This window comes from Lolium rigidum, chromosome 6 (genome assembly GCF_022539505.1).
Source record: "Lolium rigidum isolate FL_2022 chromosome 6, APGP_CSIRO_Lrig_0.1, whole genome shotgun sequence".
Taxonomy (NCBI): domain Eukaryota; kingdom Viridiplantae; phylum Streptophyta; class Magnoliopsida; order Poales; family Poaceae; genus Lolium; species Lolium rigidum.
Genome location: NC_061513.1, coordinates 28,822,179 through 28,844,125, shown reverse-complemented (window position 1 = coordinate 28,844,125; position 21,947 = coordinate 28,822,179). Strand labels below are relative to the sequence as shown.

At 42.8% G+C, this 21,947-nt stretch overlaps 2 protein-coding genes across 2 annotated transcripts; both read right to left on the bottom strand.

Annotated features, from left to right (window-relative positions):
- Nucleotides 1-7,645: 7,645 nt before the first annotated feature.
- LOC124661907 (glucan endo-1,3-beta-glucosidase GII-like) lies at nt 7,646-9,258 on the bottom strand. The gene is made up of 2 exons (XM_047199794.1): nt 9,186-9,258; nt 7,646-8,574 (listed from the first exon to the last, which is right to left on the bottom strand). The coding sequence occupies exons 1-2, from the start codon at nt 9,256-9,258 to the stop codon at nt 7,646-7,648; spliced, it is 1,002 nt and encodes a 333-aa protein (XP_047055750.1).
- A 6,400-nt stretch (nt 9,259-15,658) lies between these two features.
- Nucleotides 15,659-21,479, bottom strand: LOC124662357 (B3 domain-containing protein Os03g0620400-like). The gene is made up of 7 exons (XM_047200205.1): nt 21,447-21,479; nt 19,002-19,091; nt 18,407-18,863; nt 17,155-17,297; nt 16,489-16,852; nt 16,170-16,390; nt 15,659-15,955 (listed from the first exon to the last, which is right to left on the bottom strand). Exons 1-7 carry the CDS (start codon nt 21,477-21,479, stop codon nt 15,659-15,661), a joined length of 1,605 nt encoding a protein of 534 aa, XP_047056161.1.
- Between the last annotated feature and the right edge of the window lie 468 nt (nt 21,480-21,947).

The window sequence follows — 21,947 nt, the reverse complement described above, 5'->3', positions numbered from 1 at the left end:
TCCGGCGACCAAATAGGGGCGGCGTTGGTACCAGCATGTTCACCTCGGCGCACTGAGCCTCGTAGTGTAGGTAGTTTGTCCGCGCGAGCCCTGGATCGACGGCGATCGCCGATTTCCGCCGGCCACCGTGAGCTCCTGGACCTGGTTTCAATTTTGACCAGCCCACACTCACGTGGCAGCCATCGTGGACCAATGGCCCACTGGCCAGTGGCTGTGTGTAGCTCTGTCCGGGTAGCTTTAGTACTTTGTTTCATTTTAATTCAAATCCATAAATTCCAGAGATTTCAAATAAATTTAGAGAATTCAATTTAAGTCTGAAAAATATAAATGAGATATCAAAATTCTTAGAAAAGAAAAATCTATCCAATAAAAATATAATATGAAATTTTTATTTGTAATAAAAATTAAGTATTTAATACTTATTATTTAAGCATTTTCTCTTATTCATAATTGAATTAAAAATTCAATAATTAGGAAAAGATTATAAAATAAATAAAAACCAGTAAAGTAAATAAAGAAAACATTAAAACTAATTTTCTTTATCTGGAACTTATTAAATCTTTATTATTGGAATTTAAACCCTAATTGACAATTACCTTGATTATTAAGTATTTAAAATAATAAAATGCCATAGTCCAATGGGAGCGATGTTTTGGCACATGGGAGCGTATGCTCCCTTTATATTGAAATACATGTTAGACACATTTTAAAATGTCAAAAAAATTGAAACAAAAATTTGGCACGTACATCTTCATGTGCTACGCGCTCACAAAGTCGTTTCATGAAAAATCGACATGTCATGTGGCGTGTGTAAAAAAGACAAAATTCGGTGCAGAAACAAAGACTTGTCACAACATAAATTTTCTCTTTTTCGTTTAGACTACAAAAAATATAATTTTTTCGTGAAACTTGACGAATACACATATATTATGGAGATGTACATGTAAAAAAATTTATCAAAAATTTTTAACACTTGAAAATATGTTTTTATGATAGAGGGATCATACGCACCCGGGAGCCGAATTGAGTTTCTGATAGTCCAATATTGTTTTCAATTCAAAGTTATTAACCTAACTACTATATAGTAATTAGGAAACCCTAGTTCCATTATACATAAAGTAGTAGTTTCATCATTTTATGTGGAACCCTAAAAACCCTAATCCATTCAGGAACCCTAGGTCCACTATTTCATGTGAACCATAATTTGCTCCTAACCCAAACCCTAGGTTAGAACATGTGATCATGATACTTTAGTTTCATTCATAGCTCCATAGTAGCAACTAGATACTTATCATGTCCACATAAAATGTAGAAGACCTATCACTAATAAATTGGTATCCCATGTGTTCATTTTCATCAGACCTAGATAATCAAGTAGGATCAACCAAGTCTAAACCCTAGCTTCCATTACCAAAACCATCATCTTTAATTATCCATGCTTAGCATCACACCATTGTGATGAACCCAAATAGCAACCATGCTTATTATCTTGCATTACCTAACCATACTCCACTAAACCCTATTAGTGTAAGATAATTATTAATCATCCTACTTAGGAGTCAACTATTTCTTACTTAGTAAATCCAATAGCAAACCCTAGACAACCTTAAACCTAATTGAGATACTTCTTATTACTTAAGAAGTATGTTCTTCAAAAGTTATTCTTTTGAAGAAAATAAGGAATCATCATCAATCCTGCCTAATAGGACCTATATCCAATAACCAGCTATCACCAGCAAGGTATACCAACCATGATAGCAACCATGAATAATTGATTGCTTAAGTTGCTTATGCTTAAGTAAAACCAATCAAGCCTAGTTGTTGATGAAGCCAACTATGTTGTGATCCATCTAATACTTACTCCAGAAACTAGTTGAAACCATAGTAAACCATAGAACTCCACAACCCTAATTATCATACTTGTTCTTTACTAAAGAACATGTTCTTCAAAAGTTATTCTTTTTGAAGTATATGATAATTAATCATTAACCATGCCATATAGGGCTAAAACCAACCACTATTCATTACATGTTAGGATTATATCAAATGTTATTGTTGTGTGCTATTAGTGTTATTATTATGATATATTACAGCACCTGTTTATGATACCAAGCAGCCAATCCTTAATAAGAACCTTGTTTGTGAATCACTCTAAAAGTGCAACACACCCTGAACCAATCATTACAACTCGCTGATCCTAAATCATCGGGGTTAGGTCACGCTTAGAGCGATTGCATCTCATACTTATGCATTATTGCATCCTTGCCAATCTTTTAAACATCATCCTTACCGGACGATGATGCTATTTCAGAATTTGGAGTTATTGCGTATCGAAGACCTTGTCTGCATAATCTTGCAGCCAAGAAAGGCAAGTTCATCGCTTGCTCATGTCATTTAAGTATTTTTACCAAATTACTTGCAAAGTACTATGTTTATCACTATTGCATAAAAAGCAAAACCACTATTTTCATAACTATGAATATGACTATGTGGTGGGCAATGGAACCATGGATTGTGTTGACATGGTGGAGGTTCCATTGCAAGGGTTTATATCCATCTAGGATTAAACAACAAATGTCGTCCAGTGATTCTTGTGCCGTAATACCTGTGTTAACCATAAGATCCGGAGTGGGACGGAGTAGTCAAAAGTGTTTCCACCTCTCGTTCATCAACGGATGCGCTTTACCGTAGTACACTTGTAATCCAAAGGGGCAAGCGGTGAGGCTGGGGAGCCCTAAGTCCCCACGGTAGAGACCGTAGTACACTTGTCGCCCGAGGAGCAAGCGGTGAGGCTGGGGAGTCCTAAGTCCCCATGGTATTGCGGTCTATGATGGGTTGCAACGACCGGCGAAGGTATCAAGCCGTCGTGCCTGGTAATAGTCGAGGTCGGATGGTATCCTTTGGATACGCTGGCCGGCGAGGACCCAAGGTCGGAATTGCAACAAAGGGTGGGTGTTCGAGGTAGCGGAGGAACATGATTGGCTAGACCTTATACCGGGCCTCACACCAAAGGAAGTGTGGACGAGCACGCGGCTCGGTTGGCACCAAGGTTAAGATCTCTTATGGGTAAAGCAACACACCTCTGCAGAGTGTAATGAACCGTGACCTGTCACTCCCTGTTCCGGGATATGGAACTGCGAACGCTGCCGGAAAGGAGCTCCATGAAGTTCTAGTAAACCGGTGAAGGCTGACGGACATAGTTCTTCTGAATAAAAGCAACCTTTTGAAGAAATGATTATGAAAACCTGCATTGGTATTAGACTTTCTGGTCTAATGCCGTAGCTAGTGCATTAAACACCTCTTTCCTATAATGAACTTGTTGAGTACGCTCGTACTCATCCCACTCTTAAATCCCCTGCTTAGATATGGAGGCATCGAAGGAGGATATACAGTGCAACTCGAAGATCGAGGAGTCAACAACTACTTCAAGGGACAGGAACCTGTCAGAAGAGTCAATCACCACATCCAACAAGGATGAAACCTAGCTTAGCAATAGAAAGGAACCAGTTTCCTAAACCTAGCTCCTGTTTAGTTAGAATCTATTCATAGCCACTATAGCTAGTCAAATACTCTACAAATAGAGTTACTGATAAGACTAGATTACGAGTCGTTCTTCTGGAGTTTATTTGCAGTTTTACCTCATTGTAAAGTAGGAGGCTATGATGATCTTATGTAACAGAGTCAATGTTGTAATTCTATAGACATGCCTTGGACCCGCATATATTTCTATTGTACCACTCTGAGCGATATAATACTAGTGGAACGGTGTTTCATTGGTGTTATATCAGACTTGGATACTACACCATGCAGTGGTATGTCGGGTCACCACATCGGTGGTGACTGGGAGGGGGGTCTGGCTCCCTACAATTTTAGATTTCCTTCTCCTTAGCTTCTCCGAGGCAAATAATGTGGCGGATCTGGATGCACCACTGGCCTTCCTCTATCTTCTCTCCTCCAAGCCCATGGTTGCCACGAGTCTGAGGGGTGGGGCTGGGTTGGAGGTGGCTGTCCCGCCTTTCTGTCCCAAGTGGTGGTGTCTCCACCAATATCGAGGTTGACTGCGTCGAGCTGCTGAATCGCGGTGGAGAAGGAGCAGTACCTGATTGCTTTTCTAGTGTTTATTTTAAGGTCATTTGTGCAAAATGCAAGAGGTTAGTTGTTTCTTCTTACTCTTTTCGGTCCCTATCTATAAACTGTACTGTCACCTACAATAATTAATGAAGCACTCGATCCTTCTGGACCATTCTCTGTTCAAAAAATAGAAAAAAAAATACCGCAATGGATATAAATATAGTACTTCTTTTGGTTTTGTATATTATGCCACTGTTAGAAATACATTTTGCATTTTTATTAGACCTCATAAAAATGGTGCCCATTAATGAGAAAATTGCTTGCAACCATAGAAATACATTGCATCAACATGTTTACTCCCTCCATACCTATCACATCATGTAGCCATAGGCTCTCGTTGATGCCCGGGAGACGATAGGACCATAGTGTATACAATCTGCAGTTAGTCTAATAACCTGTAAAAATAATTGTACCCCTTTGTTTGTTAAAAAAATATCGCTTCTCCATGCCCATATGGACAAATATAAATATGACAAACACCAATGCTTATCTTAACTCTAATTTTCTTATCAGTCCAATTTGCCCAAGTACCAAACATATTGGAAATATCTGATGATAATTAAGGGTGTATGTGAAGTAATCATGCGCCAATTTATAAAACCAAAAGGATATGAGATCAGAAACAAATGTCCCGCGGTGTCCACTGAGTCACAAAAGTAACACTTTTGACACCCATTTCCAATTTCGTTTAGCTAAGTTATCTTTTCTTAATATGACTTTATTATTAAGAAACCACATGAAAATTTTAATTTTAAGCGGAATTTTCAACTTCCATGGATTATATCTATATAAAATTCTTGTATGACCATTCATCATTCATTTGGTCCAAGCACATAGATTTGACAATAAATAAGCCCGTGGATGTAAGATTCTAGGTAAATTTATCTGAATTTCCTAAAATCTTTACCATCATAATCTATGACATAAATGTAACTATTCGTTCCATTTGTTGTCGGTTACCCTCCTAAAGCCAATATTTAATGTGGTTTATGCTAGAACATTTGCAGCCCGGACATGTTTTATTTGTCCAATGTTATATAATGATGTGTACGACTGCCCTAGCGCATGGTCGACCCATCTCCTATTTTGAAATATCCTCTGGCAAATAAGTATTCTTTAACCCGCATAAGATCTTTTAAGAAAAAAAAATTGTGGCTTTGGCTCAACTTCCGACAAAGTTGTATTATCTAGGTATTTGTTATGTAGAAATTGTTGCCACATTCCTTCTTATATAAATAGGTTTAAAAAGACATTTATTAAGTAAGAAACCTGTTTATTAATTCAAGCACCTCAATATCTAGTCCTCCTTGGTCCTTTGGGTGACATATAATATTCCATTTTGATAACTTGTATTTCTTCTTAGTATCATCACTATCACTTAGTCGGAAGAATTTTGACCAAAAATATCTAAAACTTTCTTATCCCTTTAAGCATTTCAAGTAATGAAAGTATAAACATTGGTAAACTATTCAAAATTGAATTAATAAGGACTAGATGATCTCCATAAGTGTGTAACTTGCTTTTCCAATACCATAGCTTTGCAATAAAACGATTCTCTACTGGATTCCATCCAACATTTCATAGTTTTCTATGATGGATACATACCTCAAGGTACCGAAAAGGTAGGGAAACCGACTCACATCAAATCTGCTTGTACTGATGTTCCATATCTTTCGCTTTTCCAAAACTAAAAATCGCACTCTTGTGGAAATTCATTTTAAAGCCTGATAGTTGCTCAACTATGCACAAAATTAGCTTAATATTTACACCCTTCTCTAGATCATGCTCCAAAAAAAAGTATGCTATCATCATGTTGCAAAATAGAAACCCCTCCTTCTACCAAGTAAGGTATGAGACTCACAACATGACCACCTCCTTAATTTGCTCACAGCCAACATATGAGCAACGTTGTTGAAAAACATTTCAGTTAAACATGAAACACAAAAGTACGATACACTTCAACATTTGAGTTACATTTAGATATTAATCAACATTTCAGTTACACATGACATATAAAAAAGTATGATACACTTAATATTTGAGTGGCTCACGATCAATATTACCACATGTATTACATAGAAATCTAGTAAATAATTAAACTAAGATACCTCCTCATATGCTCTTGGCGCTACGCCTTTTTTTTTTTTTGCTTTGGCTTGGGATCTTCGAGCCTCACCGTCTTCTTAAGCTCCATCGTCACTCGGTATAGCATGTACGCCCGCAAGTGATCATCGGACATAGCCTCAAAGTCCTCCATAGTCCATACTATGAACATGGCTTAATTGACGTTGCCACAACACGAGAGAGATCTCCAGCAAGTCTGCCACCTCCACCGAGGACTCCACGTAGTGGGAGCAGAGGAGGGGGCATGCCTTGAACGGGCAGCTTGAGGACCGGGAGCCCATGGGCCCATGCTCGACCAGGTAGCGCTGCAAGAAAAGCGGGAGCCCTTTGCGCCTCCTCCATCTATACTCTGTGCATGAGCAGTGCTGCGTGACTTGCCAGCTATTTCGGGTGGCGATGCATCGTTCCTGAAGTTTTTTCTAGCACGTTTTCCAGTTATGAGCTACCGGGAGTGCTCACTGGATTTATAGCCATACCTGGGGTGGTGGAAAGACGGCTAAATGGCGAAGAAAGAGCCAGAAAGGAAAAAAACACAGAAAAACATCACACAATTAATAAATGATCTGCAAAAAGAAAAATGAAGCACGCAATTTCTTCACGAGGAGTTGTTTACCTTGTATCGTATATGATTTCATATTTTGAAACATGTACGATGACCGATGAAAAACTTGAAGCCGGTCTAGATTTTTGGAGCCTTAAAAAGGCCCATATGGCTTGATCTAGAATAGTGGCACTATCTAAATACAGGGAGGGACGTGATCAGCACGCACCACTACGTTAGCAAGTCGAAGTCCTTTGACCTGAATAGTTCCGGAGGTCGAGTGAGAAGTAACCTGTACTTGCCTGGATCACGTAGTAGAGAAGTTAGGGCCTGAGGGTAGTGGCACATCCAGTCCGCTAGAGTTTAAACCTCAGATCTAATATTTTAACGTTTTATGAAATAAAATATTTATTAGTGTGAGACGATGTTTTCTTCCACAGCGAGTCACATCAATACCAAGACCAGGTGAATCAGTTTATTAGACTCATTCTCTTATGTGGTTGAGTTCATAGGGTTGAGTTTATGCACATATTTGAGTCATTAATGTGTTTCGGAAAAAAAAGAGTCCCGGAGATTTAATGGCCGTCGTAGTGGACTCATCGTGGACATTGTTGCAGTATTCAGAAACATGGATCACAAATTTGTAACTGCTTTCAGTTTCAGTTCCTTCTCCTTATTCATGTTGACGCACTACCACTGACCGCCAGGAAGTTAATGTTGCAAACTTGCAATCCTCCATGGATCGATGTACATATCCGGCCTGGCTCGTTACACTTCACTGCTGCCGCATTACATGCAGCTTATTTAGACTGGCAGCCTACGATCCTAGTTCCTAGATAGCAAATGCAGTTAGAACCGGATGGCGTACGCCGGCGACTTGTCCGGCCTGAAGAGCCCGAAGTGCTTCTCCGTCTCGATGCCGGTCTTCTGGTTTTCGTCAAACATGGCGAAGATATACGTCTCCAGCGCGCCACCCCTCTTGGGGGTGCCCCCGCCGACGTGGTCGATCAGTCCCTGGTTGTACGCCCTCGCGTTGTCCGCGCTCGCGCCGAACCCGCCGGCCGACGGCCAACCGCTCTCCGACACCACCACCCTCACGCCCGGTGCGCCGGCCTTCTCCAGCGCCGCGTGCACGGCGTCCACCATGGCGTCGAACAGGCACGTGTAGGTCAGCCCGTTGTTTTCGTCCCTCACCGTGGTGCCCGGCCGGAACGTCGCGTAGTTCAGCTGGATGTCCCGCGGGTTGTCGCGGTAGGCGAAGTAGGGGTAGATGTTTGTGAGGAGCGGCGCTTCGGTGCTGGCGAGGAGCCGGACCACGTTCGTCATGTAGGACTGCGCGAACACGCCGGAGGAGGGCGGGAAGGAGTTGGCCACTGCGTCGAACCGTATTGCGGTGGACACCTTGATGCCGCCGAGGCCGACGGCCGACAGCGCCGCGTTGAGGTTCCGGATGGCCGGGACGATGCTCCGCGTGTCGCTGCCCTGGACTTCGTTGCCGGCCGTGATGTACTTGATGGTAAGGCCCTGGTAACGCTGCACGTTGTCCTTGACCCAGGCGGCCGCGTTGGAGGCGCTGGCGGCGATGCTGCCGAGCTGATCGTTGCCGACGTCGATGATGAGGCCGATGCCGGAGTTACGTAGGGCGGAGAGCGCCTGCCCGTCGGCGAAGTAGATGCGCATGTCCGTGATGCCCTTGGACCTGTAGAGCTGCACCACCTCGCTCCGAGACGGGAGGTTGTTGCCGATCACGCCGTAGCAGACACCGATGGACTGCACACCTGCATGCGTAGTGCCACTATTCGTTAGCTGTCCACTCCTACGTACGTGCCTGACGTGAAGGAAGAACTGACTTATTTATTCGTAGGAGCCGATGCTAAGATTGATTTGGCTCAGTATTCTGGAGTAGCGTCTATCACTCTCCCTCTCTATCTTTTCTAGAGTACTTGGCGTATCGATTTTGCTAATTCTAAGTCGATCGAGAATTATCAGTTGCTTTCCAAACTGTTGGATTGCGTCATGATTCGGGTTGTCCTAGTTACACATGGGCTACAAAAAAGATATCTACACCGTTGAGTTTGATTCGTGATTTGTGCTGACTTATGAGTTGCACACAAGATCAAGGCATACCCCATGTCATCAAAATCACCCACCAAGTTTTGTGAAACAGATCACAAATTCCATCATGATTCAACAAGCCATTATTTTCAAATCTTTTCAACTTAGCAGCCCAAGTGTTCTCGATGAGGATAGTTATCTGTCATAGTGGGATTTACTCAGCATGTGAGGTTTTCAACGACTCATGAATTTTGCTTTGCCTAGCATACAAGTATGCAGTGCATGCAACGCAGTCCGAAAAATAAGAAGATGCAGAGATTGTCAGAGCATGTACATGTAGGGGCAGAAGCAAATGCTCCAACAATGGGAGCAACCGCAATCATAGAAGCAACATCCTGCCTCGCCATTGCTCCAAGCTAGCTCGATCCCTTTCTATGCTGCTTCTCGGTGCCACGCTAACTGGGTGTGCCAATGCAGCTGCACTACTCCCCCCTTATATAGAAGCTCTCAGGCACCTGCCTGCCATGGCGTGTGGTCAAGTTACACGTACGTACATTGTTTGACTCGTAACAACCACGTAACTGAAGATGCCCGCCATGCCTGGCCAGGGTACGTATACGTACGTAAGTGCATGCCACGGACGTCTTTCTTCCACGGAGAGGAGAGCACTGAAACTCAGGCGAAAAAAAGTCCAGGGGTTGTGGAATATCTCGGGATTTTTCTGTTTTACTTATATGTAGAGGCTCTGTTCTGGAAATGCAATTCTAACGACGTCTCGCCCCAGCCTCTGCATCAATAGATACACACGGCTTGTTTTATTAACCAGAAGTACGAGTTCGACACAATTCAACCATTACAATCAATCAAAGGGTAGAGTCGATACTAGAATCAACCAAAAGAAAACACGGTCTATAGAAAAGCTATCTATTTGCTATTCTATTAAGATGCCGCCACCCAGTAGCCTGGAAAAAACAGTCGTGAGCAACCACTAGCATCCGGTTGCACCTAGTAACCATAATAAATAAATGCATGGTTAACGGTCTCTGTAGAATCACAAAAACGATATTTTTAACATCCATTCCACTTCCGTTTAGCTAGATTGTCCTTAGTAAGAAGCACTTTATTACTAAGAAACCACATTAATATTTTAATTTTTAGGGGAATCTTTAATTTTCATAGATATTTTGAAGGTATACAGTATGCCCATTCATTAAGTCAAGATACATAGACTTGACTGAAAAAACCCCGGAATCAGTAAGTCTCCAAATAAATTTATCAGATTAGCCGTTGACAAAGGTGTAACCATTGCAGCCATTTATGATCATTCGAACCTCTTCTAAAAGAAATATTTATAGGCACCATTGCAAATATTGTTGATGCTAGAATATTTTTATGTTGCACAATATTATAGAGCGTGGAATATTGTTGGGAAAGAGGCAAGTTTCCCATCCAAATGTCCTCCTAGAACCTCACACTTGTCCCATCCCCTATTTTGAAGTATATCCTCTTTTAAGTAATTCTTAACATGCATGAGTCCTTTCCAAAAGGATGAGTCCGTTGGTTTAGTTTCAACTTGAGCAAGCGTTATTTTTAAGTATTTATTAAATAACAATTGCTGGCACATATCCTTCTCAGAAAGGAGTTTAAACAGCCATTTACTCAGTAAACATTTATTCTTTAGCTCAAGTACCTCAATACCAAGCTCCCTTGATCCTTATGTCTACAAATAATGTTCCATTCGATAATCTGTTTTCCCTCCGTCCCAAAATGTAAGGCGTCTAAGGATTGGTCAAAAGTCAAACATTACAAACTTTGACCAAATATTTAGGAAAATATATTTACATATACAATATCAAATGGACATATTAAGAAAATATACTTGCCGGTGAATCTATTGATGTTGGTTCAGTATTGTAAATGTTCATATTTTTGTGTATAAACTTGGTCAAACTTAAAAACGTTGACTTTTGACTAATCCTTAGACGCCTTATATTTTGGAACGGATGGAGTACTTATTATTTTCATCGGATTGCCAAAAGAAATTAGATCGATAATATTCTAGTCGCTTCCGAAAAAGAAATCATAAACATAGGTAAACTCGTGAGTACAGAGTTAATCAACACCAGCCTATCTCCGTAAGATAGCATATGATTCGTCCATTCCTATGTGCACCATGAAATTACCGACTAAGTTACAAATATACTTAATCGTATGATCCATGTCTTCTGTAGCGCAAATTACGAAGAGAAACGGACGATTAAAATTTGACCGGTAGATCAGGATGCTGCTAGAAAAATCGCTTTACGCTCTGTCCTGCTATTTCTTCAATCGGTAACTAGTTTGTTTCAGGTTGGTTTGTAGCATGCGTTTGAGTACGGTTACGGGTATCTATGCTGCTTATCTTGACGTACGAGCCATTGCCCTACGTAGTATGTTAGAATTTCCGGTCTGAGATGCTAACGGACTGGAACGGTGGCTTGTACCGTAGTGGCTTTCCACATGTGCCGAATTTGTTCTTTTGCCATATCATCCGCTTGCACCATCGATCAGAGACGCTATGGTTATCCGATCGTTCACTGGTGTACACTCTACTATGCACCTGATTGCTGATTTAGTCTTTCCGAAACTTATCTCGCCCCACCAAATCTTGTAAGTGCTACAAGTGATATTTGAATCTTGGGACAGGGGTTGTTTTCGGCCTCAATTCTACAAGGAGTGGAATCTAGCAGAGGTGAATCCGCATTTTATTTTCATACTAGGACTAAATTGAAAGGCCCTAATCCTTTCACCCAGCAGACAACAGCTATTGACAGAACCAATAAACCACTGAGATAACGTCCAAAAGTAGGCTTTTTTTTTCGAGAGTACGCCAAAGGCGTACCTTATCTTTATAGAAGGTAGAGATTTGAATACAAGAAGGCTACCACCCGTAGCATGAACTCCACACCAGCTGAACCAAGTCAGCCACCAACGACAAAACAACAAAAACATGAAAGAACCTATCCTAAGCTAAACAACAAAACCGCGTCTCGACCGACGCTAGCAACCACCGAAGAAAGATAACTCCAAGAGGGCTCTCCTTGTCAACGCACCATGAAAGGAGAACATGGCGGAACTCGGTCGGCCCCGAGAAGGCATCGTCTTGGAGTTCCAGCTATGGCGTGCATAGCGCTCCTGCAGCCAACCTCGGACAGCGGGGAGCACCGGAAGAAAGCACCAGGACCATCATGCCGTGTCTCCAAACGCGAAACTCCCAACAGAGGAACGACGTCGAGGACGCCGCCATCGCGCCGATCCAAAGGACCTAGGCTTTCGCCCGGAGACAACAACCAAAAACAGGCGAGAGCGCGGGAGACTCTGACACACCTCGACGACGCCTCCAATGAGGGACACGACACCCGCGGGCGCCGTCGCCGCCGGCCCAACAAGTCAGGCAGGTCTTTCGACCGTATGCCGCTCGACTCCGCGCCTCCGAGCTTTGGGGCAATCCTATCCAAGGAGAAACACACCGCCGCCACCGCAGCTCCTCGACATCATCGTTGCAAAAAGGCATGGTCTCCAGCACGACGGCACGAACCACCAGCTCCAGCCTCCACAAGAACAACGCAGCAACTCCCCACCACCTCCGGCAAGAGCCGGGCTATCTCCGGCACACCCACTCCAGGTACCGCCAACCGACAACCCGGCCCAAAAAAACCCAGATCTGGCCCGAAAGGCTCAGATCGAGCCCGCCCGAACCTCCACCTCTCACGCCGGCGCAACCGGGAGGAATCCCCGCTCGTCCTCCACAAGGAGGCAGACGGCCGACGCACCAGGGCACTCCGCCCTGGCAAGGCGTCCTCCGCGCCGCCGCCCCCAAGACAGAAGCTTGCGTCTCTGCATCCCGGTCACCCCGCCGCGCCACGCCGACGCCACCGGGGACCAAGCGCTCGTCCCCAGCACAGGAGCGGCGGTTGATGCGCAGGGCACTCCACCCTGGCCGCGCATCCTCCGCACCGCCTCCCCCGAGATGGGCACTAGCGCCGCTGCCACCCGGCTGCCCCGCCGCGCCCTCCCTTTCCCCTCTTTGCTGCCTGCCCGGTCGAGGGCTAGAGCTCATCCTCGAGCTCCGCCGTGCGTCGGCGACGACCTCCGAGAACCACGCCGCCGACCGCTCCACACACCCATGCCACCCGCGCCGCCCCGGAGACGTCTCCTCCCGCGCGAGAGGAACCCGTCGAGGGCGCGCCGACCCTGCCCGCCGCCTTAGTCGGCCGGGCGCGGCCGCCACCGCCGCGCCGGCGGCAGCAGCGGCCGAAGGGAGTAGATCAGGGCCTCTTTTTGATTAGCTAGGGTTGGTGGCGGCGCTGGAGCGGCCCGCGCGAGCCGCCCGAGCGCGTTCTGAAAAAACGGCTTTTGCTCCGGTGTCCCCCCCTTTCCAACCTTTGTTTTCTGTGGATGGCTAGGATCTCCTGATACCTCTTCGTAACTCAATTTATAAAAATTCCACATAATCCCTAGATGTTTTATGTATTAAACACAACACTCCTTTAAGTTAAAAGTGGCACGGTTAATCCCCTCAACTTCCTAAAACCATGGCAAAAAAAAAAACTTCCTAAAGCCATGTAATTTACCCCTAACTCTGATAAACAATTTTGAAGAGCGGTTTTTCTCGAGAGACTTGTTCTATGGTGACGCCATGGAGCTCCTCTGCCGCACAGTTCGCACATCAGGTCCACGAACGCGAACAAGGCGTGCATTTATCGGACGGTGCACAGATCGACATGGACCCAGGGCCGGCCCACAGACCGGGCAAACGGTACGCCCGCACTGGGCCCTGGCAAGTCAGGGGCCCTAGCCCAGGTACTAGTTCTATTAGTAGTTGTTGGAATTTCTGTCTTTTTTTTGTCTTGTAAGCAAAGTAAAGCCATAAAGGCCCATGTATTGATGTCCAGCCCATCCAGACTAGTACGTACGGGACGGGAGTGGAGAAAACCAATCGATCCAGAGGAATCGATCGATCGCTCCAGCCTCCAGATCTCCAGTATCCAGACGAAACGCTCCCCATCTCCTCGTCTCCTCGACTCCTCCTTTCCCAAATCCGAGATCGCCGCTAGCCATTAATGGATGCCAAAGACGCAGCTCCATGCCTTCATCGTTCCCCAGACTTCTCCTTTCAATTCTCTGATGTTGAGCCAGATGATCTATTTTCTGAAGTAAGACTGCTACAAATGACTTTACCTGTATCGAATGAGCCAATGCATGCAATGGAAATATTTGAGTTTGTTAGAGATATAGATTCTTTTCCAAATATTTTAATTGCTTATCGTATTTTGTTTACTGTACCGGTGACAGTAGCATCGGCTGATCGTAGCTTTTCTAAGTTAAAGTTACTAAAAAACTATTTAAGATCATCAATGTCTCAAGAAAGATTAAATGGTCTGGCAATTTTGTGTATCGAGAAAAATAAGTTGGATGTGATAAATACAGAAGCAATTATAAACGACTTTGCTTCTAGAAGTGTTAGGAGAAATTGCAAGTTCTGAATTCAATTTGCTATACTGTGGCTTGTGTAGGAATAGGAAGCTTTCGAAAATTGGTGAAGAATATGGAGTGGTGGGCACGATCTAAATAAAATCTTACTGTATGATTTCTGTCATCACAACTACACATGATTGTTTACTATTTGTATGCTGGGAGATTGTCTAATACTTTTATTGTGCTTTTTAGGTAAATGCCCCTCTCTAGTTCTCTTTTAAGTAGGAACAACTGCGGCGACTTCATCTCCTATCTAGATAGGTAATTCATTTTATTAGCTAACACAATATTTAAAAAATCTTGGTCTTATATGCTAGTGGATTGATACATCAAACATTCTCCTTTTGCAGAGTTAATATTTAAAAAATCTTGGTCTTATATGCTAGTGGATTGATACATCAAACATTCTCCTTTATTAGCTTCAATCCTAGCAAAGCGGATCTTTTGCGGAAGCAGCGGAATCATGATTAGTTCGCTTGATTGAGACAAATCACAAATAATATTATTTTTAGAGTGATGCTCTGTCATTTTGAGAGTTCAAAAGATTATGGATCTATGATATGTACTGAATATTCTTTGTTATTGAAATATGATGGTTTTTTAGGTTGCAATATACTGTTTTGATAATTTTTGTGTGTGAATAGGGGCCCTTTCTGTCAGTTTGCACCTGGGCCCCAAAAAAGTATGGGCCGGCCCTGCATGGACCCGGAGCTGGACGGACTTTCCATCGAGTCGCGTGTACAACACCTAGGTAAACCAATAGCAATACGCGAACGTACAAATCTACACCAAGCTAGCAGGCATCTTAATGATCAATCATATCAGCGTATATTATCAGATGCTAGCTAGCAAGTCCACAGATAAGCTAGCAGCAACAAACGCACGCATATGAATCTGGGCTAGAGGCTCATATCCAGCCTTGCAATCTCTGTACCGAGTTTCTGAACCTAACCTTTGTCAGTTTGAAGTTGAGGGGTGTTGTTTCCAAAACTCGAAACATCTGGGAGCTATCTAAATTTATTTGGCTAACTTACCTCTTCAACCGGGGGGGGGGCAGGGCACCGGAGCACTTCTCCCAAAAGTACAGATATTAGATAAGTTGTTCAAACTTGACCACCCAAAATAACTCTAGAATGCAGATAACAAATCTCTAATATAACTAACAAACCACTGAAATATCCTGCAAGGACAGAAAGCACATAAGTTTCTTCGGGTATCACTCCTCATTTGAACCACATTCCACTCCCAGAGTTCCAAATCATCAGAGCAACATGCAAGACTTGCTTCAGGCTAACATTTCTCACGGCGAATGATGTAGACCACCATCTTGAGCAGCTCCTCATTGTTCATCAGCTTGAAGAGGCAGAGGTCCCCCTCCCGCAGGTGGTTGGCACGGGAGAACGAGGGCCATCCTTTGACAACCCTCAGCTGAGGGCCCGTGCGGTGGGTAGACCATCGCATCTCAGTGGCCCACGTCCCCCTCTTCCGGTCACGCTGAAGCACCAAACTGATGACACCCTCCTTTCCATGATGCCCAGTAGCGTGCTTCTTTTCAAGATATGTGGTAGCGTAACGTACACCAAAGTTCTGTTTATTATACATATACAGGGAAATGTTAGAATGATACTGGTGAAGAGATAGTTCTTTTTTTCGAATTGAAGATGCAGAGATAGTTCTTTTTATCGAATTGAAGATGCAGACATAGTTGATAAATGTGTTCCTGTCTATCTGATCAAAGCATACATATCCAACTGAGGGTTGATAGGCAGTAATAGGAAATGCTTCTTATTTCCGAACTTACTAAGATGGGAGAGGTATTGCGGCGACAGACATTTATCTTGTTCATGATCGCAACGTAAATGGGTAGTTCTCTCTCAATTTCTTCAACTTTTTCCAACACTTTCTTCTCCTGCGCTGGTGTTAGACGAATTCTGCCTGGCAGAATGAAAGGAGGATCAGAAGCTCCTTCAGAACTCTCAGAGGTTCCATGCTCTTCATGGTCTGAAGAGGAGATCTCTTCACCTGGAAAAGTTTCAAATGAATTAGATAGATATAATGCGAACTGAAATGTGACACATGCATCCTAGCCGTGTCTACGTCTTAGTGCGCTGATGTCATACCATCAGTCGGTGGTTGCTCGTTAACACCAGTGACATTTGCGCTTGTCCTTCCATAGTTTGAGCCAATGCCAGTTCTTCTATCAGGGAAATGATCAATGCTCGCTTTGTGAAGGAGATGGACTCTCATCGTGAATCTTCCGTTCTTAACATTTGCCATTGGTTGAAAGAGCCAGATATCACCCTCTCTGACATGATTGTCCCTGACAAATTTACCCAAATAAAGGGTGCGCCGACCTGCATCAGACACGCCAGATGACCTGACTTGCAATTTGCATTTCCAGGTAGTTTTTTTCATACGCACTTGGAGTATGATATTTGTATCTTCACATGGCAAGTACTGAAGCGCATAATCCTTGCGTATAACCTGATTAAAAAAAGGGACAGCATGTGATAGTGGTACTGTTAAGCTTGTTTCATCCGATAGCTGAAGTACTAGTAGGGAAGAAGTTAAGACTATCACAAAGTCTGAACTTTTCCAATTGCAAAATAAGTCAACGATACAGTTGATTTTGATGTTTACGCATTTCCTTGCAAACTATCCTTCAGAGGATTGTACGAGTTAGAAGCAGAACACATGCTTTCTTTAATAATATCATAACTAAAAAATGTATGTAGCTATAACAAATGAACATTTCATAGAAAGTTTGAACGGTAGAGCTGACGTACCAGATTACCATATGGTTTTACATTGGTCTTCTTCATCACTACAACAAGCACTGGGATTTCAGGTCGCATTCTGCTTACAAGTGCTTGTATTTTCACCTCCTGTTCTTCCGTAAGATAGCAACGCCCTGATAAGACAATATCATCTGGAAGCACCTGACGGTAATCAGACTCCACAGAATTTCCCTCAGAACTTTTAGAGGCTCCATGCTTTTCATGATCCGAAAAGGAGATCTCTTCACCTGGAAAATCTTTCACATGAATCATACACATATAATGCAAACTGAAATGCGACACATGCATCCTAGCAGTAGTAGCATGTTAGCGTCGTGCTGCAATACCATCGGCAGGGGGTTCATCCTTAACACCAGCCACCTCTGTGCTTGTCCATCCATCATTTAAGCCAATGTCAGTTCTTCCACCAGGAGAATGATCAATGCTTGCTTTTTGAAGGAGATGGACAATCATTTTGAATGTTCCCTGCTTAGCATTTGCCATTGGTTGAAAGAGGCAGATATCACCCACTTTAACACTATTGTCATGGACAAAGTTGCCTAAGCGTAGGTTGCACCCACCATCAGGCCTGACGCGTAAATTGCATTGCCAATCCTTGCTCTTCCCAGGCACCTGGAGGGTGATTGTTTGGCTTTCACATGGAAAGTGCATGAGCGCATAGTCCTTGCGTATTACCTGAAAGATGGCAGGATGATAATGTCAACCTATTTTATCTGACACAGAAAGTGCAAGACTATCACAGCTCACAAAGGCTATTTTTTCTTGAATGCACATGATAAAACTGTAAAATAAGGCAATTGTATTGCTGATTCAACTATGAATATGTGTTTTGTTACGAAAGTATCTTTCAGAGATCTGACACAGTTCAAACCACAAGGCTGGAGTTCCAAATACTATCAGAATTGGGAAAAATTAGGTGGTAAAGTTAACGTACCAGATCAGTCTTAGGTTCAACATTTGTCTTCTTCATCATTACAACAAGCACTGGAATTTTCGGTTGAATTTCAGCTACGAATGCATGTATTTTTGTTTTCTGTGCTACTGTAAGAGCGCATCGCCCTGATAAGACACAGTCCTTTGGGAGCATCTGAAGACCGTCGAACTCCATCGATGCATCTGCAGATGGATTGTCTTCTGAGGTAAAAAAGATTCAAGAGTGAGGGAACAATGGGTAAGTGGGAAACTAATTCAATTTAAGAACACAAGTTTTTTTCACGTGGAATTTGAGAACACAACTTACCCGAAAATTCATCAGAAGTATAAGATAATGCAGCCTTCTTTGCTGATTCACAATAATGGCATGCGATTTCCTTTGGGCATCCATCTGAATCTGATCCTTCACCCGATAACAACTGAGTAGTGCCATGACGTGAACTGCTCGAATTACCAACATAGTGACTGTTTGGTGTTTTCACATCAGAGGCAGTTTTCATCCCAGCACAGCACAAGGCTTTCTCCTGGCCATTGGAATCAAAAATTGTAACCTCAAAGCGGGCATTTCCAAGGTATCGAAACATCAAGGAATAATTCTCTTCTATTATATTGGCAGCAACAAATGCCGCCCATCCAGACTTGAGGATTGTTCTGTTCATACTCTCAGTAACTCCAACATCATATATGTTACCATTAGGAGCTTCTAGTATGACGCTTTCCGGGATCTTTCTTCCAAAATACTTCACAAAGCACTCTGGTATGACCTGTAGCAAGCAGGACTGGGTTTCCGTTAATCTGTCTTATGAACCTCAGCTTTTGTGAAATAAAAACAACAAGGCAGCGAATAAACTCAAGAAATATTTCAGGCAAGCACTTAACTAAGAAAGACATAAGTAGCTCACCATGCTATGCATGAAGTTTCCTTTAATCTGTCTTATGAACCTCAGCTTTCTGTGGCAGCATTCGCATGGATTGCTCATCTTGGATACGTCCTTTAACAGGAATCATATATCATGTCAGGTCAGATTATTCATTTCGCAACATATTATACCTCCAAACCACTCAAAATCTGTAATGCTGCACTAAATATTAAGATACTATGTTTTTCCAGAATTTATTTCAGTTCATGTTTTTCTAGGAATAGCAACAGCAACAATACACTGTGAACACTTCCAAAATAATGCTTCCCTGAAAACATATTATGATTATCGTGCAAATTAAAGAAAATGAACACACAAACGATGCTGCGGCTATAAAGGTGTAGAAGAACTCGATGCTCATAACTAGATTGCAATACCAAAAGAGCAACTTGGAAAAGAAGCTCACCCCGGTGTTGACGGTGTGCAGCAGAATGCAATGGCGGAGACAGAAAAAAAATATGAGGGGGGCAAACGAACAAAACTAGAGGGAAATGTTTTTGGGGAGGGAACCAGATGGTAAAATAAATTGGTTTTCAGGGTGTTTTACCTTAAAAAGGAGGGATATAAATCAAAAAAATTGATGTTAGGGAGGGGGGCGGGGGGGGGGGGGGGAGGGCCCCTGCTGGTTCCCCTGACTCCGCCAGTGGCAGAATAATGCATCAGGAAGTGCTTATGAAGGGATTTTCAAGGGACTGAAAAGGCACGCATAGGAAAAAAGTAATATTCCTTTATGAAGGGAGCAGCATTGTATGATTTACTTAGCCGTGCATTTTGTATAGAATTCTCATATTCACAAGACATTAAACAATGTATACCGTGTTGATATTTTGCAACACCTATAAGGTTTGGAGACTTCTTATAGCAAGACTATAACACCATTTGTAGTATGCTCCATCTTATTCCAAAGATATAAACAACATTCCCATAATTGCCAAAATAAATGGAGAGAATAACTCCTAAGAACATATCTAGCAAGGCCTCCACCCTCGCTCCTAAACCACATTTTTATGGCCGAAGGCTCGAAGCCAACAAATCTGTCCAACAAGGCCCCTACTCAAACCCCTATTCACCATCCCCCTGAAACCCCAAGAATTAGAGGTCCCCTACTCATATTCTCGCTTCTTATATTCTCACATGTTAGCATTTAACCAAAACTGATAGCCGACTAAAATGATGGTAAGTGGCTAATATTGCATTACAGCCGATGTGGAATTCATAATCATAGCCTACAAAACGTCTAAAACAATGGCCATTTCCTGCATTCAATCTAGAGAAATAAGCTGAAGGCCTGCGACGAGAGGATCTGCTGGGATAATGCAATATCCGTAGTACCCGATATAACTTTAGCATGGATTCCACCCAAAATCAATCTATTGCTCAGTGGCGTAAAACAGTAAGAAGTCTCAGTTATTTTTCATCCAACATTATTTCTTTGTCTAACTGGAGCTCAGTTTTAATAGCAGCGACATAATAAGGAAAATAGTTGTTACTCGGGCATCCCAAAATATAACATTTGAAAAATGGTTCAACAGGTGGTCCAAAATAACACAGATAACAAATTTGTGTGACTGCCCACAAACTAAACCTTCTTTCCCCTTAGCCAAGAAAAGAGCAAAAATATGGAAATATGAAATAAGTAACTATTATGAATGAAAATGATGGAAATGGAAACTGAAACATAGCGCACTAAGGCTTGCATCTGACTAAAACATTATGCACTGCACAGTTGTACAAACATTTCTGCTCTAGAAAGAGAAGGGTCTCTATATTTCACAAACTGCAAGAGCAAAAACTATCATGCATGTTGAACAAGTAGTAAAAAAAAAGGATTGAGAGCTTGTTCGCGCAACTTGAAATTCGAACACGCCACAAACTGAACCAACAAAACAAAAGGTGGAAAATGGCTGGATCAGAGTTGTCTATAATAGGTAAGAGTTTTTCTTTTCATTGTATGCAAACCAAAATAAATAACTGTCATGAACATGATGACATACATACCAAACAAAAAATAAAATAAATAAACTGCCGGGCTAACATAAACAGGATGGTGTAATAACTTATTTTTAGATGGTGTAACATACAAAAAAAACTCCGTACATAAAATAGATGAACGGGAGGAAACAGGAAAGAAAACACGGACTTATATGGCAGACTAGTCATGATTCATGAACAGAAACACCATTCCTCATCAACGCACACTACAGACTCTATCTGATGCTAATTACCTACTTGAGTATACAGATTATGTAGAGTACAAATCAGAACCGTCGGATGGAGTTCTAGTAGCTCTGATGGGGTAATAAATACACAATAAACAGATCTACTAATAGCTAGTGCATTTTGAAAGAAAGAAAAATGCCCCAAAAAGTAGTGCATTTTGAACTAGTATTCGTGTAAATCTGAAAACAAAAAACAGCACGGACGCACCCCAGTTTCAGCAAAATCAGCACATTCCAACATCCATAGCTTAATCCAGCCAAGTCAACTAAATACAAGCGTGCAGAGACATTGCTCACGATCAGAACAACTAGATACAGCGAAGAAAACTCACTATTGCGGGCATACAGACAAGCAGGCAAAAATAACGCAGATAATTTCCACCATGAGGAAAATCAAATAGAATCGCCTTACACAAACCCAAATCGGATGATCATGGGGCGAATAAGAAAAGGATTCACCTGCCTAGCGTGACGAGCGGAGAGCGGAGACGGTTCAAGGCCGCCTCTGCAACGCCAGCAAAGAGACGGATACCGGCGAGGGTTTCCGGCACGACGGAGGAGGGGGGAACCGGACAGAGCACGTACGCCCTGCTGAAAGTGCTGTTTGTGTTGCCTCTCCTCTCCGTCCCCCTCTCTCTCTCTCTCTATGTCGGAATGAGAAGGCGCGAGAACCTAAGCGCCGGGATAAGGATCGAAATTAAAGTCCCGA

Coding starts and splice junctions, on each gene's coding strand:
- LOC124662357 (XM_047200205.1), bottom strand. CDS start 21,479: ATGTTGGAATGTGCTGATTTTGCTGAAACTGGG. Junction 18,864..19,001: donor GAAACTTCATGCATAGCATG/GTGAGCTACTTA, acceptor TGCTTGCTACAG/GTCATACCAGAGTGCTTTGT. Junction 16,391..16,488: donor CGAGCAACCACCGACTGATG/GTATGACATCAG, acceptor AAACTTTTCCAG/GTGAAGAGATCTCCTCTTCA.
- LOC124661907 (XM_047199794.1), bottom strand. CDS start 9,258: ATGGCGAGGCAGGATGTTGCTTCTATGATTGCGGTTGCTCCCATTGTT. Junction 8,575..9,185: donor ATTTGCTTCTGCCCCTACAT/GTACATGCTCTG, acceptor CTACGCATGCAG/GTGTGCAGTCCATCGGTGTC.